The sequence below is a fragment of the Populus nigra genome, chromosome 3 (assembly GCF_951802175.1).
Source record: "Populus nigra chromosome 3, ddPopNigr1.1, whole genome shotgun sequence".
Taxonomy (NCBI): Eukaryota; Viridiplantae; Streptophyta; class Magnoliopsida; order Malpighiales; family Salicaceae; genus Populus; species Populus nigra.
Window position 1 is genome coordinate 3,371,196 of NC_084854.1, and position 26,669 is coordinate 3,397,864.

Consider the following 26,669-nt stretch of genomic DNA (forward strand, 5'->3'; position numbering starts at 1 on the left):
TCTTTTTATTGCTTTTTTTTTTACCATGAAAAATGTTTTAAAACGATAATTTTTTTTTCTGGTTTCATCATTCAATATTAAACTAGTTAGGAATTGAGAATCTTGATTGAGTTCGAGTTTAGAATTTAACGGGTTGTGAGTTTGGAAGATTAACCAAGGTTTAGAAGGTTCGCTTGAGTTTGTTTGTTTTTTTCTTTTTTAATGATCATTTTTTTTTCAATTTTATCATTTAATATTTATTTAATTGGAGATTGAACTCTATTATTTTTTTATTTGCTTTCTATAGGATTTTCCATTGATTCTGAAAATGACCCAGGTTATCTTGGGTTTTTTTATTTAAAAATCTTTTTGTGAATTAAATTAAATTAATTGATTAAATATAAGCATGAGTTTATCATTTTATGATATTTTATTTGGTTTGTGTTCCAAGTCAATGCTCTAGCAGCACATTCGGCCTCTTTTGGTGTCGTCTTATAGCATTTTACAGTGGTGTTAAAATCATCTCAACAAGCACTTTATGGTGGTGGGGTTATGTCTATAGTGGAGAAACGGTGAGTTTCCAACGAGTTTTTTTCTTCTCGTCTTAAGTATGATATTGACAACTTGTTTTTATAGATAATTATTGCTATTTTTTTATTGTTTTGTTTATTTTTGAAATTTTTTATCATATTATTAAATTAATCAAGTTTATTAAATTTAATTATCTTATATTTTTCTTGTTTATTTAAAAATATTAGTATAACATGAAATATTTGACGTTAAGAAAAATCTGACCTGCCGGTGGTCTATCGTGATAGAATAGATTACAAAAAATCAAAATAAAAAGAGAAAAGCAATGGAAGAATATTGATGTAAAGTCCAAAACTAGATGCTACTTTCTAGTTTGAAGGACAAAAAGGAGGCGGACAAACAGGAAAAACAAAAACGGAGACCGGCCCATAGTGAAAACCACACCCCTCTTCTACATGTAACCTGCTCTTTTTTTTCTCACAAGTACTATTAAAGGTCACTTGTAAATGGAAGCTGGCGGGGGATAGTTTTGGAAGTTGCTCTACAATCCTTTCCACCCACCCACTTGCCATCCAACCAGAAACAAGAGTTTTCCAGTGGGATATCCACTTACTTGGTACTGTAAGATATAGCAAGCATGGATTATTATTCCCACTGAGACTTTCTGGATCATGCGTATCGTCCTAGTGTCGAAGAAGATATTCCTTGCAACTACGAATACTTAAATTATAATCGAGAAACTCCCCATTTGCAGATTTGTTTTCTCTGATTTATAGATGTGTTTTTCTTTCTTTCCCCCCTTTTAAGCTGAATATTCAGAAGAATTTTAAATAGGCCTGCATATCCAAGTAGGAGGCCTTCTGGAAAAAGGCTGGATATTGTCGGGCATCTCTATATATTGCTAGATATTGTGGAGATTAACTTTGTTAATCCGTTTTTAATATATATATATATATATATATATATATATATATATCCTTGTGACTATCTTGGATTCAACTATTACAGTAGGAGATAAGGAGCACTGGGGAGTTAGATGCAAGAATTATCACCATCTGCGATTCAACCATCACTACAATAATGCAAATTACTGTATGTTATTTTCAGTCTCAAGAAAACAAGTGTTGGACTAGGATAAATAAATTAAGTACAAGAAATTTTCATCAGAAACTCAGTTCATCAGAAAACAAGTGTTGGACTAGGATAAATAAATTAAGTACAAGAAATTTTCATCAGAAACTCAGTTTAAATTAACATTTTTAGTTTTTTTTTCCACTCTCTTGTAATTGTACTCGCAATTCTTTATGGAGTGACATCATATTGTCATTGGTGAATTTCCCTTGGCTTGATCTAATTCTTTTTTATATAATTAAACTATATATTAGTCCCTGTAGTTTGGTATGTTTCACTTCAATCCTTATCTCCTGCACTAGTTTTCTTCGTTTAAAATTCTGTCCACCAAATTATTTACTTGTCCTGTTTCTTTTTTGGTCGTCAATGTTATCACATCCTCGGGAACCGGTTATCGGTGCTGCATTGGCATTGGAGGGTCGAGTCCTAATCATTAGTCATAAAGGACTTCATGCCATGATGTTGAAGGTGAATAGCGAAAGGAAGATAATTGAAATGGAAGGATATATATATACACTTTATTAGTTGCCCTAGGCAAGAAAATAAAACGACTCTTTCTTTATAGAGAGGTTATAATTCATGGCATTTACTATCTACATTTTTACACTCTCAGTAGTACTAGTATGTAATGTCAAACATACGTACCATCAAACAAAACATATGAGTAACAATCATATTAGAAATCCCAAAAAGAAGAAGAAAGAAACCTGAGCAAAAATTAATCAGGAGATAATTAAAATACTAAAAAAGGGAAGAAAACTTTAGGCCTAGTACACGAGAACTTTTCCTTAAAGCAGACTCTAGGGTTTTGGATACTTCATTTGCACATGGTCGTGCTGTGGGCTCAGTAGCTGTGCATTGTAGTGCCAAATTCATCGTTTCGATCAACTCGTTCTGATTAATCGATGCATTCCCACTTATCATTGGATCAATCCACATATCTAGATGACAATCCGAGTAGCAATACCGCGCCCACTCGACGATGCTCTCGTGCCCGCCAAATTCAGCATCTGCCGGGCCTTTTCCGGTTAATAATTCGATAAGGATGAGGCCAAATCCATACATGTCACTCTTCTCAGTGATGTCCTTGGTTTCTCTGGTTTCTGCAATAGAGAAGCAATAGAACCGCATCTTAAGTTTATGATGCACGTGCATGAACATAAAGCAAGACCATTTGCTTACGTTCAATGGATTACACAAACTTCATCTTATATATGGTTTTGCAGGCATAGAAACATACACATGGAAGTTGATTATATATGTTTTTTTTTCTATCGATGATAATCATATAAATTATTAATAATTTAAACTTCTTAAATATATAACTTTAACTTAAAATTCAATTTTCTTAGTGTTGTCAAGCTGTAGAATTGCTAGCATTTATCATATTAATTAGCAAGCCTAAACGTGCCCCGCAACGTTCATAAAACAATCCAATTAGTCTGATGGGTTTTGGCTAGTTTAGGTTTATAAAACTAGTAAACTAATGCTAATAATTTTGTTTTGCTTCAGGACACTAATAATTTAAGGTTGACGCATGAATGTCCTGTACATAAAATCTTTTTAGCATGCCAAGGCATAATTGGACTTTTATTTAATCAAATTCCTAGAACTACTATATTCTTATTGGTCAACAACAGTTAAAAAGAAAAAGAAATAAAACCTACTGTATTCTGACAAATACTCTTTTATTCCTAATGTTTGTATGACCATGCTAGCTTAAGATAGTAGCAAGGAGTAAAATAGGCCAGTTACCTGGGGCGACATAGGCCGAAGAAATGAAGCACTTGGTGGTTTCGATGCAAACCAGGCTGGGAAGGCTTAATATGAGACGAGGCTCATCTTTTCCATCAATGATAATTTTCTCCGGTGACATGTAACCAGCAAGAACACTCGGCGAACAATAACAATGCAGGAACCGGAGAGCTTTTGCGATCCCGATTGCAATTTTTCGCCGTCGTTCCCAACTTAGGTTCAGTAGAACTTCACTCAAACTTTTTCCTTCGATGTACTCATAAATTACATATGCAACCTTATTGGACTGACATAATCCAAATAAGTTGACAATGTTTGGATGCTGGAGCTTGCCAAGTTCAGAAATTTCGGACAGCGGAATTGAGTTCACATCGTTCATTTTCTTTACGATGAATTCCATGTCGTTTGTGATGGACTTCCCTTTGTATGAAGCTCCTTTCTTGCCTCTAGAAATCAAATTTTCTTCTTTCATGGACAATAAAATATCATCAATTGCTATTGATTTTGATACCTTAGAATTGAAGAATTGCAACTCCCATGTCCCGTCTTCGTTTTCGACTCTTTTTAGCTCCAAATTCCTTTGCCCTCGAATGAAAACAAATCCAAAAGCAAGAAGAGCAAGCAGCACTAGAGCACCAAGACTGCATGCAACATAAAACCACCACATAGGACTCTTGACCCTTCTGCATGGAGGCAAGCCGCTAGTCTTATCACCGCCACAAAGATCATTACCGGCAATAGCACTTGCATTTATGGCAAGAAATGCTCCTGTGGAGGGTAAACTACCATGAAAATGATTGTGAGAGATGTTTACTTGAACAAGCGATTCTACTCTTCCCAAATTGGCTGGTATTTTGCCGGATAGTTCATTGTGTGACAAATCAAGCAGACCAAGAACTGGCATTTCAGAGAAACTAGCAGGGATTTGGCCACTGAGCTTGTTGTGACTAAGGTCTAGACTCACAAGCTTTTCGCATGAAGACAGCTCGTCTGGGATTTCACCAGAGATCTTGTTTTTGCTTAGCCTCAGCTGCATTAGCTCTGACAAGCTGCCAAACTTACGTGGAATAGCACCCGAGAACAGATTTTGAGACAGGTCTAAATTCTCAAGATTCTCGCTGCCGAATGAGTCTGGCAAGCCCCCAAAAAAACTGTTTCTTGCCAAACTTAGCATTTGAAGTGAAGGCATCTCCCATTTTCTAGAGTCAATCCTACCAGAAAGATTGTTGGAAGAGATATCCAAGAAGTACACAAGTGGAAGTTTGGTGAATTCTGATGATAATTCACCAGACAAGCTGTTATCTTGGAGACGTACACGCCGCAAGCTGTTGCAAGTACTCAAACTCTTTGGGATTTCATCTTCAAGTGAATTGGAGAAGAGAATGAGCTTAAAGAGATTGCCAGAACTGCACAGGCCTTCTGGAATTCTTCCAGTGAGAGAATTGCTGGAAAGGTCTAGTACAGTGAGATTGTTTCGCTTTCCAAGATCTTTTGGAATCTCACCAGACAACTTGTTAGACCAAAGTTGAAGGATTTGAAGACGAGGCAAGGAGCTTAAAGCAACAGGGATTTTCCCAGTGAAGTTGTTGGAGAAAAGATGAAGAATCTCCAAATTTTTCAACTTAATTATGAGTTCTGGGATCTCACCGGATAGAGAATTATCACTAAGATCAAGTGAAATCAACTTCGTGAGACCAAAAATGGATTTAGGAATCGGACCAGCAAGCTTGTTTTGGTAGAGAAAGAGGTACTGAAGATTACTGAGGTTTCCTAGAGATGATGGGATTTGTCCAGTGAGATTGTTGTAGACAAGATCAAGATGATTCAAAGAAGTTAACTGGCCTAGTTCTATTGGAATTTCACCAGAAAGATTGTTGTAGCCCAAGTAAATCCACTTCAAGCTTCTCATTTGGCCTAATTCACTTGGAATTTGGCCAACTAGTTGGTTAGAAGCCAAAGTCAAGACTTGCAAACTCGTCAAGTTTGTTACTGAGAGAGGAATTTTGCCCACCAAAACATTGCCACCAAGATCAAGAAATTTAAGATTCGAAAAGGATCCTATTTCTTGAGGAATTTTCCCGGACAGCATATTATTGGATAGATCCAATGTTTCCAGGAGAAATATTGAGCCATTTGGTATTGGGCCAGTGAAATTATTGTTGCTAAGATTGAGGAACCTAAGTGAGGAGCTAGAGAATATATCATCAGGAAGTTTACCAGAAAGCTGATTGCTTGAGAGATCAATAGTTTGAATATATGGCAACTGAAAGATTGAAGAGGAAATCTTGCCAGAGATGTTTTTCCCTGAGAGTTCAATCACAGTAATGCGAGAGGAGTTGGTGCAAGTGATACCTTGCCACTTGCAAAAAGTGGCAGAGGGGTTCCAGTTTGAGAGATACTTCAAAGGGTCATTTAGGGAAGATTTGAAAGACAAGAGAAGCTCAAGTTCCTGATTGTCAGCATGCAACATGCGAGAATTCAAGACCAAGAACCAGAACATGAACAGCATTGAACATGCTTGAAGCCCTTTTGCGGCTGCCATTGATGATAACATCTCTCCCCCTTTCTCCAAAAGAAGGTGTTTGTCTTAGTCCCTCGGATCTGAAGAAGCTGTTAAAATTTCAAGAAAAGCACATATCAACACAACTTTCTATACGGAATCGTTGTTTTTCTTGAAAGTGTACCATAAACGAACACGAAATAAATGCATGCCTGTGTATTTATCATAACTAAGTACAGAAACAGAAACGAAAAAACAACACAAAATAGAATCAGAAGAATTCTCACTAAAAACAAGAAGAGCATGAACTCACTGTTGTTGCATGTATTTATTATGGTTGAACCAACTCCACTCCTAGACCCTGTGCCAAATTACAGCCAGGAAAAATCAGGTGACAACATATTATATAATAAAAAGAAAACCATACTCTGCCAAACCACCCCCCCCCCCAAAAAAAAAAAAATACAACGGGAAGTAATCTGAAGATGTACTATGCAAAAACATGTGTTATAACCACCTTTTTAGCATGATATAAGCTAGAGAATTCAACATAGAAATGAACTTAGGTAAGATGTCTAGTAACGTACCAAAATATCATCATTAGAGGACAGTAAAATTCAAAGGTTAGCAATGATTTGATCAAAACAAACTTGGATTGAAAGACAAGGAAAGGGAATAGTATTGAAGGAGGTTAATAAGAACTGCAATTATAGTGAGGAACACAGACAGTGAGAGAAATGAGAAGATTTTGAGTGTATAAATAGGAGAAATCGGTAAAACAATGAATTATGGGTTATAATTACAAAAGTGCACCTTGACTTTATTTGAAGAGTGTTTGAACACGAAAGGTTGAAAGAGAAACAGGGACAGATGTTGGAAAAGCTTCTAATTTTGTCGGATATTACCAAAATGCTCTTTTGACTGATGACTTGGGATTGTGACAATGATTTCTGTAACCGTTGAAAAGTTTGAAAGTTTCATGGGACATGGAGATTTTGCCTCTGATTTTCTACTTATTTACTATAATGAGACTGGGTTTTTTTTTTATATAGCTAATTTGAAGGCTGTTTTGCATTTGTATATGAAATATTTGATTACAGCAGTCATGATGTATGGCCATAATTGCTATTAACAACATTATACTGGAAATGTAAAAAAGATTTGTGGTGAAAGTAAAACAATACTTTGCAGACATGTTAAATGGGTGATTATGTATACATATAGACACACACTAGTACTCTCACATTTTCTTTAGTTGGGCAGGCAGATCATCCATACGCATGGAAGACTTAGTTACAAGCACGAAAGGGGTAAATTCACTCCCCATCCTTAATATTTTTTAAAAGGTTTATAGTTTTTTATAGTAATAGAGTAGGAATATTATTAAGATTTAACTACTACTTACTATTATAAAGAAAATAGTAAATTTTTAAAGTTACAGTGTAAAAAAAAAACTATTTCTAAGTACTAGATCATCTCAACATATAATTTGAATATCTAGCTAGATTAATACCTTTACAAGTAAAATTCTAAAAATTTCTTTAACTGTCACACTTTTCTTTCAACTATGAAAATATTTATAGTGTTTTATTAACTCAATTTTTTCGTTCTTGTTTTTATAAATATTGGACTTCGGTATTCGATATCCTTCCTTTTGCTATATAATGGTATTTTTGAAATAATTGTGTTTAAAATTAAGTATCATTTAAATGTACTATATTTTTGTGATTATTTATATTCAGTTTTTTTATAGTAGATCATAAAATTTGCGAAGACAGATCACTAGAAAGTTATTAGTAGATGTGCCATGATTATAAGTCAAAAAATGAGTAAAAAATAGTTGGATAGAATTAAATATGTTAGTATATTTTTTAGGGAGGGGGTCGGCACAAATGTATGACTACTATGAACTATTAAAAATTTAAGCACAAATTAGAAGATTTTAAAACCTCCAAGGTGCCGAAGCACTAGAACATAAAATATGTAGCTTTGCGGTAACCATTTTGTAGCCTCGAGATGATAATATAGAGATCAAATCTATTTACAAACTAAGCTAAATATCCAAGGATAATCTAAGCATGACATAAAGATAATAATAGATTTTAGTATATATAGAAAGTAATAAACCAACGCACCAATTATTTCTCATAAACTAAACTAGAAAATCCCACACATACACTCTATAATGTTTAATATAAACTGAATTGAATTACAAGGGAAAAAACTCGAATTGAACTTTATTAGTGGAAAGGGATTCAGAATTTTTTATTTACACTTTTGTTTTGTGTATATATTTTGCTCACTTCCTTTATTTTTTATGAACAATGCTTTCATATATGCTTTTAAACACTTTTTATCTAACATGTATATCATTATCTCAATGGTAGACATGTCTTTGCAGTAAAACACTTCAATTATTATTATATATATAAAAAATGCTCCTTGAATGCCTATCATGAGACTCGGTTGGAATTCACTAATCATTAAAGCATCTAGCAATGCGTTGTCATTGGTTATTTATAATACTTTTGTCAGAAGAAATTATGACAAATTATTAGCTCAGATTATTCTTCTTCTTCTTCTTCCCTTTTTTTTTTTTTCCTACTATCACATATATGGTAGCTATGATAACAACGAAACACATGGTATTGAATCGTAAATTCGGTGGAGAATTGAGGGCTGTGACTTTCTCCCCTTGCATGTAAAAGCAAAATTCTTGAACCCCTTTTGTTTGGACTCTATGATTATCTTGGATTCTCTTCTCAGTAGAAAAAAGATCAAAGATCTAGTACAAACGCATAGAAGGAGTTACAGGAAGAGGCAGAAATGAGAGGAGCTGCAAAGTGGGGCTGCCATAAAAGTAGTATAAATGAAAAAGAAGTGAAAGAAAGAGAGCAAAGCAGAGGGAATGAAAGAAAAAGTGGAGTGTCTTTACGTTACACTAATGCTAGCTCGTGCACACCCTTTTCTTTCTTTCTTTCTCTTTGCACTCTTGAAGAGGAAGGGAAGGGGGACCCACCATCTCTTTCTCGAAGGAATATACAGTGTATGGTCTTTGTCACACCCGGCATGCTGTGCTCATCTCCATTTTCTAGGGTTTTACACTCTTCATTAATTCCCTTGCCCGCTCTCCACGCCCATATCCCATCCCCACTTCTTTATTTTTCTCCAATTAAAACACAATCTTTTCTTGTTTTTTTTATACTAAGTTGATGTTAACTACCAAAGTGAGTGTATTTATTTTTCTTCAGAAAATTTATTATGTGTTAGTGAACAACCAAAAGGAGCACTTTAGAGTACTTGTTAATTTTGATTTGTTTCTCATGCCTTATAATTGCACGATATTCATATTAGACTATGGAGGCCACTGGGAATCTCTCACTTGTTTAATTTCTTTCAATGGGGCAAAGGCAAAACAGATGATACATCACTATAGTTTGCAGCACTTCTACTTCTATATTATTATGATTATTTTTTGATAATCTTTTGCTTTTATATTAAGGCTGAAAAAATTAATGTATTCGTGATCCAAATTCTAATCTCCCATACATCTTTTTAGACGTGAAAAATATATATTTATATTGGACCTTATACATAATATATGCACTGTGCCCGTTAATTCAGAAATGATGATGTTTTGGTGTGCTATAATAATAGCCTTTGCGTTTCTTATTTCGGCAACTAAGCTGCAGTGTTGTCTTAGCTACCGTTTTTCACTGTGAAAAAGGGCCTTCTTCTTTGAATGAGACTCGTCTTCTGCTACCATTTCACTGTGAAAGGAAAGACATGGATGCTGGCTAGAATAAAAGGATTTATTGGATAGGATCATAGACATGTATTTTGGCTAGTATATCATGTCTAATTTGAGTACAACAATTATGGGATATGATTATGCTTTCATTCCTTGTAAAACTTCATCTTTCTCTATATAAATAGTTATACAAATATGTAGAATAGACACATCAAGAATGTAGATATCTTTCCTCTTTTTTTGAAAATTATCAGTTAAAAGCTATTGCTGATATGGTATACTTCATCCATCTTCGTCAAGCATTCTTTTGTTGTCCAAGCTACTTGGACTCCACTACTCATTTCATACTTTAGTTTAATATCTATTAGACTACTAGGTGTGATCTATCCTTTCTCTTGGCTTGTTAGTAATATGGATCTCGAAAAATCTAATGCTTTGTTTGTTAAGTTCAACGAGAAATTATGCACTTTGAAAATTTATTTTTCAAACCTTTATTGAGAGTAAGAATCTCTCAAGATTCCTTAATGGATCTATGCCAGAAGTGATAGGTGATAAGGAGAAAAATCAATGGAAAACAAAAAATACTCTGGTTATTACTTGGATATTGAATTCTGTGGATCAATACATTATCTTAAGTATAAAACCTTTTAAGACAATTAGTGATATATGAAAACATCTTTTGAAAATTTGTTGTCAAACTAATCAATCTAGGAAGTTTGATATAGAATTTGAGATTTCTAAAATCAATCAAGAGGATAAAGATATTAAGAGCTTTTATGTTGAGCTCAAGAAGTTATGGTACACCATATGATGTCTGTGTTGAAAGAAAACTATATTTAAGATTCTGAAAAAATTTAGAAATAATCAACCGGTTTAGAAGGCAGAATACAATTTCTATTTAGATTATAATTTCTTTGTATTAGTTTAATTTCTTGATTATCTAGGACTTTATGCCTATAAAAGGCTTGCAATTCAGCATCATTAATAAGGCAAAAAAGAGAAAGAATAGCTAAGAGAGCTTAGAGAGAAACACTTAATAAAGTATACCTTCCTCTCAATCTTCTTCTTATTCTTGAGTTCTTGACCTTGTATTGTTGTGTTGATTTTATACCACACTTGCTTTGCTTTCAACAAGTGGTATCAGAGCTTATGTTTGATTATTTGACATGGTTAATCCAAACTTTCTACTTCAATGTCCTAGGTTGATAAAAGACAACTATGAAACTTGATATATTTAAGTAAAAGCTTAATTAGGTTCCCAAGATATATGAGAGACGGTTGAAAAAGGTTTTGAGGAGTCTATAGATGGAGCAATGTTGACTTCAACCCAAAGGAAGGTCGTGCAAAAGGTATGAAATAAAGACCAACAAGCACTAACAATCATCCACCAATATTTAAATGATGCCACTTTTGAAATAATGGCTAACACAAACACCGCCAAACAAACATGAGAAGTTTTACAAGAATCAAATCAATGAGCTCATAATATGAGACAGATATGACTTTTAAAAGTTACATATGCTTGAATCGAAGAATATTTCAAAGTACTTTGCAAGAGTATTGGCCATATACAATCAAATAAAAAGATACGGAGAGAAGATGAGAGAAACACATGTGGTAGAGAAGATCATACGCTCACTGCAAAAGAAGTTCCATTATATGATGGTTGCGATAGAGGAATCGCAAAATATGGATGTTCTTTTAATACAAAGTCTCATGGGAAAATTACAAGTCCACGAGGAAAAAGTCAATAAGATTTAAGGGGATGTGGGTGTATAAGCCCTTTTTTCAAAGTAAGATGATTCTAGATATTTTCAAAGGGGTAGAGGACGTGGACAAAATAAAGAAAGAGAAGCAAGAGGCATATTTGAAAGAGGAGGTTGAAACAGCCTCAACAGGTCAATTGGTCGACTATATGAAGCAACTCGGTCGACCAGTTACAATGATAGTGGTAATTTGAGATCCAGGTTTAACAAATCAAAAGTTAAACGATGTAATTATTAAAAGGCAGGTCATTATATTAGAGATTGATAGAGTCCAACCAAGAGGATTGAGGAGAATGCAAATCTTGTGATAGGAAAGAGAAGGAAATCACTTTACTACTAATGCAAATAAGAGAATGCAAGACAAAGAGAACAAGTTGTATCTAGACAATAGACTTTACAACCATATATGTAGAGACAAAGACAAGTTCATGAAGTTTGATGAAGCAATTAGTATGAGATTAAGATGAAAGATCGTACTTTGACATTACTTGACACTAAAAGAGCTATGATTGCAAAGATAATCATGACAAATAATAGAATGTTCATACTAAACATAGAGACAAATATGCCTAAATTCCTAAAGGAGATGTTAAAAGGTCTACCATCCATTATATATCCAAATTAGTTGTTTGAAGGATATTTAGTGGGAAAGCAATTTAATAAGAGCTTTTCAAAAGGTTACATCAAGAGCAAGTCAACCCCTAAAAGAAGTCGATGTTTGTGGTCCTATCAAACCATGTTTATTTGGTAAAAAAAATTATATTTTCTACTTTTTATTAATGATTATAGTAGAAAAACTTAGGCATACTTCTTAAAAGAAAAATATAATGTATTTAATGACTTTAAGAAGTTTAAGGCATTAGTTGAAAAAATAATTACTCTATAAAATCACTTAGGATGAATATGGGGTGAATTTTGTTCTAATAATTTTAACAAGTTTTGTGAATATTATGGTACAAAGAGACTTCTAACGATGCCTAAATCCCCACAACAAAATGATGTGGTGAAGAGAAAGAATAAAAGCATTCTCAACATGGCAAAAAGCATGCTTCAAACCAAGAAGATGCCTAAAGAGTTTTGAGCTAAAGCTATGGATTATGCTATCACTACAAGATTTCACAGTTTTACTGACGGACACATTCCATCGGTGTGTGATTAGAAGTTCATCGGTGATTTATTTACCGACGTCTTCACCAACAGAATATGTCCGTCGCCTTTCCTTTCGTTGGTGATTCCCCATTCCGTCGTTGTGTCGGTCGGCAAAACAAAAAAACCATTTGTCGATGGTTTTACAGACGAAATTTACGCACAAAAAAAAAAGATTCCTGCTTGAAATATATCGACGGATTTTTATTCCGTCGGTGATATCGTGAGTTACCGACGGATCAAAACCGTTGGTAAATATGTCGTTAAATACCGACCGAATATATCCGTCTGTAAAGTCGTCGGTAAGTGTTGTAGCTACTGTCAAATACTGACAGATTAAGTCCATCGGTAAGGCTGTCGGTGAGTGTTTAAAATACCGACCGAATATATCCGTCTGTAAATGCGTCAGGAATTCTACTGTCAGTTGCCGACGGATTTATTCCGTTGGTAAAACCCTTGGTAGTAGTTTTTTTTCTCATTTTGTTTTTAAAAAATTATTTAGAATATATAATATAAAACTATATAAATTAATGGTAATACAAACCAATTATGCAAATAAAATTTATATTGAACATCAAAAAGAAAAAAAATCAAAGTTAAATAATATTCATTACAAACTGAATTTGTTTCAAAAAAAATATTAAAGGAAATTTTGAAAGTAAATAATGTTTATTACAAATTAATATAAAGGTGGAGCTGGAGGAGGAGGACATCCTGGAGGAGGCTGGTGGTTATACGGCCAAAAAGGATTAGGCGCACACATTCCACTCTGTGTTGCCATGTTCATGACCATTTCGCGAAACTCTTGATACTCCGCTCTTTATTCTGCATGAGACACTTTGAGTTGTGTGTACTTCGCTGGTAGGTGGTCGTATTTTTCGGTGAGCTGATCCGTGTGTTGCTGCAAGGCCACGAACTTCTTAAATTGGGAGCTCGATATTGATTGGGAGCTCCCAACGGTTGAAACACTATGGGTCGACCACAAGTTGTCGGTCGTAGTGTTGGAGAGCCTGTAAATTCTATTTTTATCGGGTCCACTTAACGATCCAACCTCCATCCACAAATCCGGATCGAATTCCGGATGGGTCAAAATATCATTACCATATCTCTCCCTCAATCGATTATTATAGGTCTCCTGAAAATAAAAAAAGTAATCATCATATTCAATTCAATAAACATAATAACTTACAAAATAAAATGGTTGAACAAACATACCACGAAATGTTGAGCACGGTTATCAATGTACTATTGCACCCTCTTTTGGCGGTCTTGACTCCGCACGTGTGTCTCCATGAACAACTCCATTGGGCTCGGCTCACGTCCAAGAGACGCAGCCTATAATGAAATAAGATATATTAACAACAACTTAATTTAATAATATATTTCATTTAAATTAATCTTACCATCTGTTTCGCGTGTGCAGCAAACAAAACAGAGTCGCCAATGTGCGTTGTCACTGAGCCATGAATTGGCCGATTCCGGTTGCCAGCACCGGACTATGAGCGTCGTGTGAACCGCTTAGACGTCACGTGCTCAAGATAGTGCGGCCATATATCTTCCGGGATGTATATCGGTTTGAAATCCCTCCAAACCGCAACATCGTTCCAGCCTTGGAAACCCCTATCTCTCACGGTTTTTTTTTCTTTTTTTGTGCTTCATACCAAAAATCACACAACCTGCTTCACGCAACCAAAAATTACATTTCGAAACATAAATTTTTATCTAAAAAAAATCTTGTATTGTTTTCGATCTTACCTAGTTGCCGCGTGATTTTCCCACACCCTCCTCACAACAGTGTTATACTCACTATCCCAACAGAATTTGTGCTGTGTATAAATAAACAAGTTTAAATAAAAATAATAATTTATTTACAATTATATTAATAATTTATTAGAAATAAGCTGAAAATTATAAATTAACACTAACTTGAAATCTATCAAACCATGCATTGATTTGAGGCATCCATTCAGGATGCTTGGATATTTGATTCCATTGAAACAATAGAATCTCCATCGACAATTTAAACGCCGATGATGTTACTCGGGCGGCCTCAATGTTTGTGAACCTAAAAATAAATGAAATAAATTAAATAGTGATTACTTCATAAATTATGTTGTAATTTTTGTTTTTTTAAATAAAACCTTAACAAACTTACATTGAAAGGTCGTCCTTCCACTGTGCCTTGTACTTGCGGGTAAATTGATTCCGCTGCGAAGGCACGCCGCCTCTGCGCTGTGAAGTAGTGTTGGAAGAGGCTGCATCGGTTGACGGCGCAGGTGGTGTAGGTACCTAAGAAAATATCATCATCGCTGCTAGATGAACTAACTGCGACCATACGTGGGCGACTAGCTCTGGTTTTCATTCTATGCATCTCCACAATTTTATACAAATAATTATATAATTAAATTCAAATGTTAAAAAAAAATCGACAGCACCTCCCTTATACCGGATACTACCCAAATCCACAAACCTGCACATATTAACAAAAGCCACAATCAATTGACCCAATCTATACTAATTATTCCAACATATTCAATTACTAATCCTAAGATAAATTCAACATTAAGAATTACAATTCAACAAATTATTCAATAATTATGCTAATACAATAAAAAAAATATATTCAATAAATAAAAAAAACTGTAGACTAACAATTAAAATTAATAAAAAAAATTAAACATAAATCATGCAATAATAGAGTAAAATTAACAATTATTCCAAAATATTCAATTACTAATACTAAGGTAATAATCAATATTTCCATGGCCAATACTAAGTATAAAATAAGGTAGAGTTCGCAAGTCTTCAATTGCAATAGAATATTGATCAATTTCATTTACAAGTTCTAGAATTATTTTGTTAAAAAGTTTACTCATGACATGGTATCCCTTCACCAAATCCCATTATCCTTCTTGCTGATAATACAAGTACCATTTGTATTACTACCAACCTAGAGCATCATAAACGAACAAAACACATAGATATAGATTGTCATTATATTTGAGAACTCATACAAGACAAAACACTCGTTTTATCACATGTTTCTTTACATGATCAAAATGATGACTTGTTCACCATATCAATGACATCTACTTATAAGCTTCCTTGGTTAACAAGTTGGTGATTGTTAATTTCCCATTTCAATTTGAGGAGGAACGTAAAAGGAAAGGCTTGAACGTAGGCTAGGATAAAGGGATTTATTGGCTAGGATCATAAGCACTCATATTAGCTAGGATCATATCTAATTTAGGTACTATAATTATAGGACATGATTATGCTTTCATTCCTTGTAAAGCCTTTTTTTTTCGTCTTTATAAATAGTTGTATAAATCTATAGAATAGACATATCAAGAACCGTAAAAATCTCTTTTAGTTTCTCTCTAATATACATGTCTCTCCTTAGAATTTATACAATTATCTGGTTTAATTAATCACCTGATACATTAGGATATGTTATTAATATAAATAGGGCAAGATCAAATGCTAATAATTCTCCATGCCTTTTTGTAGTTATATTGAAAAGTTAACTTGTGCCAATATGCTGTAAAGAGCATTACCATCCAAAACTAGGTTTAGTGCTTTATTTTTGTACTTATACTAATGGACTCAACCCTTTTTGTTATAAAACTTTTCTAATCTTCATATTTAAACTTTTTTTTTTTTTTTTGAAGAAACTATCTTTTGCCTCCTTGGCTGATGAGGTAGGCCTGACGTGGTCGACCTAACCGACCCATTTCCCTCGAACAATGGTCTGATCTATTTCCTTTGCAATATGTAGGGTTTTATGTTATTAATTAGCTAGTTAGTGGTCCAGAGAGGATCGTTTAACGAAAACTTTAACGTTGCTTTGGATTTGATGAGGGCTATTAGCAAGAACATTGAGATGTACTTTCTTCTGTGCTCCTCTTTTTTCAACGAATAGATTTTCATTGCATTATGATCTATAAATGTCGGGCGCAAGGGTCCACTAAGATTCCGCATATGGGATATTGGCTAATGTTAGTGACTGCTGATGAGCCAAATCGAGCATCACATGGCTTAACCAAGTCCAACACTTTCGTGCAAAATTGCTCCATTCTTCGCAAGGAATAACTTCATTTTAAGCACATGAAACCCACCAAGGACTGTACTTCTAATTTGGTTATTGATCAGTGGATGAATATCCACATAAATTTATGAACAAGTTGGGAGAAAGAAGAACTGATCATGGGGGTTCTTGATTAATCAAAAGGCTTAATTAATTTTGGTTTAGTACTCCACTACTTCATTTGCAATCCTTTTGCTGATCTAGTCGTGTACATTTCTCAATAATTAATATATCAATTAAGTCTAAACCGTCAATAAGCTAGCTGTAATTCAACTATATAATAATAATATACCTTTTCTTTTAAAGAGGTTTGAGTCAGAACTTCTCATGCATGGTGAATAAACTATATTTCAAGTAGTATTAATTTTACCTATTCATTAAAAGATTTCTTTTATAACAAATAATAATAATAATAAATCTTAATTAATAATGACTAATGGGTCTATATATGGCTTAGTGATAATGAACTCCTTGTAAGTGCTAGGAGTTCATAAATTTAAATCCTTTATTTAGAGAATTTGAGTTTAAAAATAATAATTTTATATTATTTTTTAATATATCTTCTCAAGTAAAAATCTTTTGAACTTAAAACTTGCAGAGATTTACACTACATTATATTTAATTTTATTAATTATAATAAAGAATTATAATAGGGATGATAAAATTCAAACTCATAACCATTTAGTCATCAAAACTATTTGATTAGCCAAATAATTTATACCTTTTATACTGAATACCATGTATAATTACATTTCAAACATCAATTTTATAGAAGTTAAAATAATTTATTTTTATTTTTTTTTATAAATGGGGATCTTTTTTCATTTATTTTGTATGCAAAAGTTTATCTAATAGTAGTTTTAAACAAAAACATATTTTTTTAAAAAAAGAAAAACCGCAACTAAATTTTTTTCTCTTAAATTTACAGTTTTAAAATTATAATCACAAGAATTGCCACGGAAAACCAGCTAAAGATGGCTAATGTTAACCGAGCCCAGCCATGTTGCGCAGCCAGTTGAACTTTTTTTGTGTGGAAGTTGTTTTCTGGATGGACCCTAATGTGAATATGAAGAACCCTAATCCAACAAGATCGATACCTCAAAATATTAAAGGTGCGGTCCATCCCTGTTCTTATAACCTAAAGTGGAAGTCTATTGCACGTGTGCGACTCACGTGCTAACGTTGATTTTGGACCTACGTGGGCTTAGCTTCGATCAATGTGCACAAGGATGATTTATAGGGATTGGCAACTTGGGACCATACAGCAATTATTGTACTCCAAGATAAACATGAACCCTATTTTGCATAGGCACCGGTCCACCTCTCTCTCTCTCTCTCTCTCTCTCTCTCTCTCTCTCTCTCTCTCTCTCTCTCTCTATATATATATATATATATATATATAGAGAGAGAGAGAGAGAGAGAGATGTCCAGGTGCTGGAAAAGAAAAACCATTAGATTTCACAAATTTGATCTCGGCCATTCAAAATGGAATAAGAAGATACCTGTTTCCTCATTCCGACGAGTTTGAACTGGCTGCCACTTTCTCCGTGCTCTGATTACCTGTTATTTTGAAGTTATTAATTATTTTTCCAGGGTGGTTTTCAAAATTTATTTTTATTCACTTTTATAATTATTAAAATAAATACTTGATGGAGTCTTAATAATTTATATTCTAGAATATAAAAAAATATATCTATTCAGTCAAGATCATGTCCTTTATTTATGCATTTTTTTTATTTAACATAGACATAACTATTTTATTAACATCATGTTTTTTCATTACCGTAGTACTTTAAAATATATTTTTTAAACAAAAGTCTGTTTTTTTTTACTCATTTATTTTACATTGTTTTTTTCTTATTAAAAGCTTGATTATTTATATAAAGACTTATCATAATCAGTAAAGCAATTTTCAACTAAAAATAAAAAATAATGTCTTAATTGTTCTTATGTGAATTCCTGAAAAATAAAAGAATAAATAATTTGAGTTTTATTTATAATTACTCATAAATTACCAAAAAAATATAATTTTCTTTGAAAATTATGATATATTCAAATAATTTTTAAATATAAATTTAATCATATAAATTTTTAAATAGAGTCACAAAACTGACATAGAATCATACATGTTTTCATTTTTTTTCTTTTGATAACCCAGAGTGTCCGGACTAGTTTACGTGCACCACGACTAATCTCCGGGTCCACTAAACACCTTGTAAGTCCAGTAAACAGGTAAGACACCGCGAAGATAACAGACATACACAAAGAAAATCGAACTCGAATGCAGAGGAAAAAAAACAAATTTCTATCCCCGTTAAACCACTATGTCAAGTGCATTTTTCTCTTTAGATGGAAGCTTTCTCTAGACACTAGTTTTTATCATTAACCAGTTACCCACTCTGATTTTATTCAATCATTCACAATATGAACTTGTTTTTTTCACAAAAATCAACTTATCATAAGTTTAAAGTTTTTGGATTTCATATCTTTATTTTTATGTTTTTTTTATAATAATCGAGTTATTTATTAATAAAATCAATATATCATTAAAGCTATTATAAATTAGAAGTCAAATATGAAAACATAAAAGAAAGTTGCAAAGAAAATAACTACTTATAAGCTTTTATAAACAACATATCACTTATTAGACCATACTAAAATACCTTCTAAATCTCTAATCAAATCAATAAAATTAATATGAGTTGAAACAGTGGTATTATTCCAATCAGTATTCTTACCTACGAAGACCAACTTCTTTCTTGCATTCCAAATACCCTCACAAACTCAGGAGTATGAGTTTAACTTCTTTAGCTTTATGTTAAACATAAAGTTTGAAGCTCTTCTGATGGAGAGCGTAATCGTGCATGAACTTATTAATATTTAATTCTCGTCAAATTATAGATTCAAGTTAATAAATGATTAGAGATATAGTTGGGAGAATGACCACGAGTTGAATGGATGACGGTGATTAATGGTTGAGATCAATCCTTGGAACGCAGCTAGTGCTTCGAGCAATCCTTGTTGTGGACGAATTCTTGGAGCTTCTATTCTCACTACTTCTTTTTGCTATATCCCTCATTGCAAACGTCAATGATAGCTGAGGATTGACTCTAGTGGTGTTGAACTTTTGGCAAAAATCCTTGTGAGAGCAAACAGCTTCATGCATGGCGACTTTCGGACCTTGTGCCATTCTTTCTTTGACAGCTTCAGAACAAAGGCCACAGACCCAATTACCAGAATAAGAGCCCTTAACTTCCGAGATATAATCTGGCGTGCAATCCTCTTTGAGTCCACAACATTCACATTCTACTTGCTTGACTTCATCAATGGTAGCAATGTCTTCCGAAGTCTCATATTTGTCAATTTCATATGAATCATAAGACACCGCTTTCCGAAGCCTTTGCTCACTCTGGAGAGAGAACAGACAATATCATGATTATACAGCAACACCAATTAATTACATAAAAAAGAGAGTGTGAATGAGCCAAAGTGACATTAATGAGAGAATAGACAATACCATGATTACCACCAACACTTCTTGTTTCGATAGAAATGCAGGTATCATTCCTTCCAAAAATGAAAACTTTTGATTGAATGTAAACTATATAGATCTTACATGTGTTCTTGTTTGGAATAAGGGATTTATATGGTTTTTGTAATTGATAGAAGGGATTTTATCCAAAGAAATATTAACAGATATTTCTAAGGTTGATGCAAGCATATATAGTTTGAGAAATCTGTCAGGCTCATGCTGATCAGAAAGCACTTTACAGTTAAAAATATCTTTGCAATTACGGATAAGAGTTGCTTTTCCTTGCAACTAATATTAATGAGCAAATTGCACCATTGGGCAGCTAGGGTATTTGAATGGAGAGCAAATTGTCACACGGAACAGTTGATGGAGATGGCTATGCATATGAATAAACATGACAGACAGTTCATGCGTCATAAAAGATATGGAATTTTTTACCCTCGTGAGGATTCACGAGTTGCATCAATCCTACGTGCATTTTTTTTGATTCGCTGTATGGATAAAGATTGAATTAGTGATTGATCATTATATATGACATATAGTGAAGCAAAAATACTATTATGTTTTAAGAAAAGAAAGAATTCAAAGATGAGAACGACGATGGAAGTTCAATCCAACTGTTGGGGTTTTCATGGTTCCGTTGTCCAGTTTTTTTTTTCTTTAAAGAAAAAACATTGCTTATAAAATGAATAAATAAATTAATGTGAAAAGTTGCTTTAATATCTAAGATAAGGTGTTTGACTGCAGATTTTTCATATATCAGCTATTGATGTGCTTAGCTAATAAAGTTTTCGGTTCAGAGGTCCAACAAATTTTCAAGCGGTATAACGAAGGAAGTTCTTTGCATTCTTAAAAGTTATTCCATTCCTTTTAAGATTTTATTTGAAGATAAAGATTTATATTTTTACATTATTTTTTATATTAACCTGATATATTTTTAAAAATATTTTTTTTAATGTTAGTTCTGAAAGTACAAATAAAAAAAATTATGAAATAAAATAGACTTATTTAACAACTAAAACAATCTCTTATATCTGGTCATATCGTTAAGCATAAATATAATAAACTTCGAGTTTGTAGGACTTTCACTTAACCAACCCGATCCCCTAACTTTATATAATAAAAACTTAATTAAGGGCGACTCTAGTAAACAAGAGGTAAGAATGAAGGAAAGAGATAGGGTTAGAGTGGAATTGGTTATATGATGTTTAAACGATCTATAGATGCATTGTTGCCACAAGTTAGTCAAATGAGGATATTTCAATGGCTTGCAAAACATCAGTGTCCTGAGGATAAAAGCTAGCTAATGGGAGAACACTACACAACAACGTTTTGGTCCTGTGGATAAAAAAAATTTAAGATCAATCCAATTTGTTTTAGATTCAATTAAGGATAGAACTATTCAAAAGTTCTAATCCCCTATCTTAGGTCAATTTCAGTTTATTTAAGTAGTATGATTATAATAGGATTTTCATCTTAAGTTTTGTAGTTTTATTTGAATTCTTAGAGGCCTAGACTACCTCAAATCAATCAAAAAAATTTGTCATTTCTTTTTATTTAGTCCTTGTACATATCAATTTTAATTCAATAATATCCTAGACACTACCAGAAAATCGATAAATACAAATAGAAATATCAAGGGAATATTTTTGTTGGTAAATTGTCAACGGATTTTACTGACGGAAATATTCCCTCGATACATACCGAGGGAATTGCAGTGGAAAAAAATTAAAACAAAGCAAAAAAAACGATGACGTGTCATTTATACCAACGGAATTACCGACAGAATTTATTTCGTTGGTAAAATCCATCAATAAATCCGTTAGCAAATTGTAAACACTATTCATCAAGTCAATTACAAAGGGAATCACCAACGGAAAATTTCGTCGGTATTTTCTAGAGTTCTAGAATTGTTCACTTTCTAATTGCACTGTTAATTATTATTCTTTATAGACAAAATCACCGATAGAATGAAAAGTTATCGGTGTTATTAGGCGGTTTTCTAAAATTTTTTATTAAATTAAAATTTTTAAATTAAATATTACAAACAGAATCACCGACAATTTTTAATATTTAATTTAAATTAAAAATTTAAATTAAATATTACAGACGAAATCACAAACGGAATGATTAAAAATATTAATATTTAATTATCCGTTGGTAAAACGCCACAATAAAAAGCATAGAATCCATAATTTCACAATAGACAAGGCTCTTTTGTTCTTTTTCTTCTTCTCTATATGTAAAAAACATCAGTATTCATTTTTTCCCTTCTCTTCTCTCCTCAACTCCTTTTCTTCTCTTCCATGCTCAGGTATGTATTCTTCTCATTTCTTTTTTTTTCTTCTTAGTTTTTTTTAATTAATATACTTTACGAAATTTTTTTTCTCTTCTTAGCTTTACTTACAACCACATTAAGGTAAGATTTTTATTTTTTTTCTTCTTTTTTTGTGTTTTTTTAACTATATTTGTTATTTTATTTTATTTTTAATTGTTTTTGTTCTTAATAATTATATGAATATTGTTGTAGGATGTTTTTTCATATGAGATTAATTTTTAGTTGATTTATTTATAGGATTTTTAAATTTTTAGCAATCACAACTTCATTTTTTTCATATGAATTTATTTAGTTGAATTTATTTTTTCGTATTATTTATTTGTTGCAAATTTGTTTGAGTTGATTTTCTTCTCTTTTTTTTCCAAGCGTTTCGAGTATTATAGAGTGTTGATTTATAATAATTTAATTATTTTATAGTTTTGTAAAATGGATTTTTTGAAAAATATTTTTAAATAATTACCGACGATATTACATACGGTATTTTTCCGAGGAAAATACCGCGAAATGAAGTGGGTACATTTTTTTCTCACTTTTTCCGTCAGTAAATTCATCGCTAATAAAAAATTTTATTACCAACAAAAAAAATACCGACGAAAGATTCATCGACGGAGCATTTCCGTCGGTGATTTCGTTGGTAAATTAATTACCAACGGAATGATAGTACAAATACCAACGAAAAATCCCGTCGGCAAATATAAAGATTGTGGTAGTGAGATTAGTATTTAATTTGCTGGGTTTATATATTAAATACACTCTCTTTGTTAGAAGAGAGAGGGATTAGAGAGGAAGGGTTGAAGATGAGAGATAAGTGTATCATATATTTGATAAGAATGATAAAAATGCAAGAAAGGACCGGAGGGATTGTTCGTATCCTTCCAGTGTAGATGGATTTACTCGTATCTTTACATTTCTTTATTATAAAAATCCCAACTAGCTTTTACCATTAATTAAGTAACTGGTTTGTCAAATTATCAGGTGGATCTTGCTCGTAATTAATTGATGTGTTAGTTTGTGGTGCCGTCCAATATATTGGGATAGGTCCTTCAATTTATTCCATATAAAAATAGCTATTATAATATTTATTTGTTTATGTCCTGGATAGGCATGAAAGGCAAATAATTAAGATTGTGGTTACTGGTTATGGCTTATAACATAACATTTCATTTTTTTGAACCAGCTTTTCTGCGTATGAGAATTATACTAATTACGTGAATTTCTTTTGCTCAATAATAAATAAAAAAAAGCCGAACGCCATATCATATAATAGGAGACGAGAAAAGAAGGAGAGAAAGGGATATAAAGATAAGAACTGCATGCAGATCATGGGAGCAGAAAGCTAGCTCGGTCCAGTGCCTCAGTGCTCCCACAACTTGGAGAAGTTGATAGAGATTTATTTTCTCGTGATGATGATGATGATGATGGGCTTTATATATATAAGATGAGCATGTCTGAGTCATTAATGTTCATGATGAATCAGAATTAACGGCGGTCTAGCATTGGCTGCATCATATGGGGCTCCGATCGATATCTTTCGTTAATTTAGTAGCCGCCAATGGATAACGTGGCCATGAAAAAGCTCTGTTCACTGTTCACACTGCAAGGCATCAGCAGCACAATATGCCAAGACTTTTCCGATAACAGCCAATGCATTAATTATATTAATTTTTCTGGACTCGAACTTATAATAATAATAATAATAATAATAATAATACCACAGATTCATTTATTGAATGAGAAGTAACTCAAGAGATGAGGCCTTTTCATTTGAAATGCTAGTTAATAAAACATTGCTCATAGAGGGAAAAATCAGTTTATTGGGTGCGGCTTCAATCTTTTTTGTTTTGTTTGGACTCATCCAAATTCATGAATGGGCCCAAACCAATTATTGAGATTCGGTTTTTTCAAAAACAAATCCTTTTTTTTTCGGTTTTATCCCAAAAAACCTTTTTTTTTTTTTGGTTTTGCCATTTACACACCACTAAACACGACAAAAAGAGGCATAGAAGCTACTGTTTTAATTTGGTGTAATGCTTATATATGCCCCTGCACTCTTTTCTTCTTCTTTTTTAAAGAAACCTCTACTCTTTTATTTAATTTTTATATATGTCCATGCATTTTTATTTTTATTTTTATTTTATTTTTTTATTTCCTCTACTCTTTTATGTATTAATTAGTTTATCACATTGTTATGCTAAGGTCGGATAAAAAAAATTATAACAAAAAAATATATAAATTAAACAAATACAAAACACAAGGGAATTTTACTTGGAAAACCTCAGTGTGGGGAAAAACTACAGGACCAGAGTCCACTCAAACTCTTCAGTAATTTTAATAATGGGACCACAAAGTTCTTCCCAGCTTAACTAAAAGATATACATAAAATCATCAAATTCACCATGGATTCTATCAACAATAACAAAGAAAAAAAAAAGATCTCGATTAGAGCTTTCAGAAACACCTAAAGGTAAAAGCTTCTCAACAATCAACACATTTGTCGAAAAGCTCATTGCTAAAAAAACATATCAAAATCTCATTTTAATCGGGTAACAAATCACCATTCAATTAAGATACAGATAAATAATACATATTTTCTTTACTCTCTCTATTTTTTTTGTCAAAAGCTCTCCCTCTTCTTCTTCTTCTTTTTTTTTTTTGTATATGTTGTCTACAATGAAAATAAGCTAAAGTTGGATTTTTATACCTAGTTATTTTTATGACCTAAAAGGCTTTAAGTTTTCATCTTTTTTTCTAGTTTATATATATGGGTTGTAGCTCAAAAGAAAAGGGATAAAACCCAACATGCCTTTTATTAGAGTTGTATAATAGTTCCTTTCATTACCACCACCACTGAAGGCTTCATCTCTATTACCACTAATGACTATCTAGAAAACAATGAAGAAATGACATAGAAAAAAAAGGAATGGTGATGGAGGAATTGGTGGAAGGAGCGATCTTAATAGGTTCCCTCTGAAACTTAAAGGTGTAGGGAAAAAAAAGCCGTAAGATTTTCATTGATAATCTATTTCTTACTCTAATTAATTATCATCGGAGCACTTGTAAACACGTGAAAAATATCATTTTGGTTTTAATTTTGATTTAGTTCTCTTCTTAATCCTTAATTTTTCTAGAAAAAAAGAGAGATAGACAATAAAGTTCATACTCTCCTGAAAATCAATTGACATTATTATGATTTTTTTTATTTAGTTATGATTAAGTTAAATTATTTCTTAATAGTTGTAGTTAATTTATATTTTTAATATCTTAACTGATTATATATGATCATATAGTATGTATACCTAATGTTAGGATCTAACATCATTATATATAGATATATACTAGGTGTTAAGAAAACCTCAATGGATCAAGGCTTTTCAAAGCTGATGAATGAAAACTTGTAGTTAGATTTAAGTAACCTCCCGATACTTAAGTTAGCATTGTGATGGAGAAAACGAGCTTTAAAAAAGTTTATTATTTAGATCTTGTTTGTTGTTGTGTTTTAAATGTGTTTTAAAAAAATTAAATTTTTTTATTTTTTTTATTTACTTTAAATTAATATTTTTTTATGTTTTTAGATTATTTTGATGTGCTGATGTCAAAAATAATTTTTTAAAAAAATAAAAAATTTATTTTAATACATTTCTAAGCAAAAAATATTTTGAAAAACAACCGACATCATACATTTAAATATCATTTTAATTAAAAAAATGATGTCATGATAAACATCCACTAGAAATAGGGATCCTATCATTCTGGTAAGCTCAATTATGGCAAAAGGATTTGTAAATATTTAATATTTGTACTGTTAGAGAATAATATAAATCATATCTTGTGACCTCACCTAACAACTTAAGCTTTTAGGTTGAGATGGTTCTTTGACATGGTATCAGAGCCTTGATGATCAAGTGGTCTCGAATTCGAATATCATCATCCCCATTTATTTGATAAAAAAATTAAGCACAAGATAATGTTGACATGTGCAAGTTTCAAGTGCAAAGGGCTTTCACTTGAGGGGGTGTATTAGAGAATAATATAAATCATATCCCGGGACCTCGCCTAACAACTTAAGTTATTGGATTGAGATGGTTCTTTCACGTATACTAACCATACAAGGATAAATAGAGTAGTTTGAGTTCTAGCCGAGGATGGTACATCC

The 26,669-nt window shown here is 32.4% G+C and overlaps 2 protein-coding genes across 3 annotated transcripts; both read right to left on the reverse strand.

Moving 5' to 3' along the window:
* Positions 1 to 2,131: 2,131 nt before the first annotated feature.
* Positions 2,132 to 6,619, reverse strand: LOC133689351 (leucine-rich repeat receptor-like serine/threonine-protein kinase SKM1). Of its 2 annotated transcripts, none has more exons than XM_062109182.1 (4): positions 6,484 to 6,619; positions 6,210 to 6,257; positions 3,397 to 6,006; positions 2,132 to 2,744 (listed from the first exon to the last, which is right to left on the reverse strand). In XM_062109182.1, the coding sequence occupies exons 3-4, from the start codon at positions 5,948 to 5,950 to the stop codon at positions 2,383 to 2,385; spliced, it is 2,916 nt and encodes a 971-aa protein (XP_061965166.1). In that variant the 5' UTR covers positions 5,951 to 6,006; positions 6,210 to 6,257; positions 6,484 to 6,619; the 3' UTR covers positions 2,132 to 2,382. The 2 variants fall into 2 exon arrangements, with proteins under 2 accessions (XP_061965166.1, XP_061965167.1); XM_062109183.1 differs by having other exon boundaries at positions 6,184 to 6,257; positions 6,484 to 6,613.
* Positions 6,620 to 19,614: 12,995 nt separating this feature from the next.
* Positions 19,615 to 20,211, reverse strand: LOC133688344 (uncharacterized). The gene is made up of 2 exons (XM_062107803.1): positions 20,164 to 20,211; positions 19,615 to 20,055 (listed from the first exon to the last, which is right to left on the reverse strand). The coding sequence occupies exons 1-2, from the start codon at positions 20,209 to 20,211 to the stop codon at positions 19,615 to 19,617; spliced, it is 489 nt and encodes a 162-aa protein (XP_061963787.1).
* Positions 20,212 to 26,669: the final 6,458 nt, after the last annotated feature.

Excerpts from the sequence above, each read along its gene's own strand:
- LOC133689351 (XM_062109182.1), bottom strand. The coding sequence starts at position 5,950 with ATGTTATCATCAATGGCAGCCGCAAAAGGGCTTCAAGCATGTTCAATG. Across the intron at positions 2,745-3,396 it reads TTCGGCCTATGTCGCCCCAG|AAACCAGAGAAACCAAGGAC; the intron begins GTAACTGGCCTA and ends TCTCTATTGCAG.
- LOC133688344 (XM_062107803.1), bottom strand. The coding sequence starts at position 20,211 with ATGATACCTGCATTTCTATCGAAACAAGAAGTGTTGGTGGTAATCATG. Across the intron at positions 20,056-20,163 it reads AAGTGTTGGTGGTAATCATG|AGTGAGCAAAGGCTTCGGAA; the intron begins GTATTGTCTATT and ends TTCTCTCTCCAG.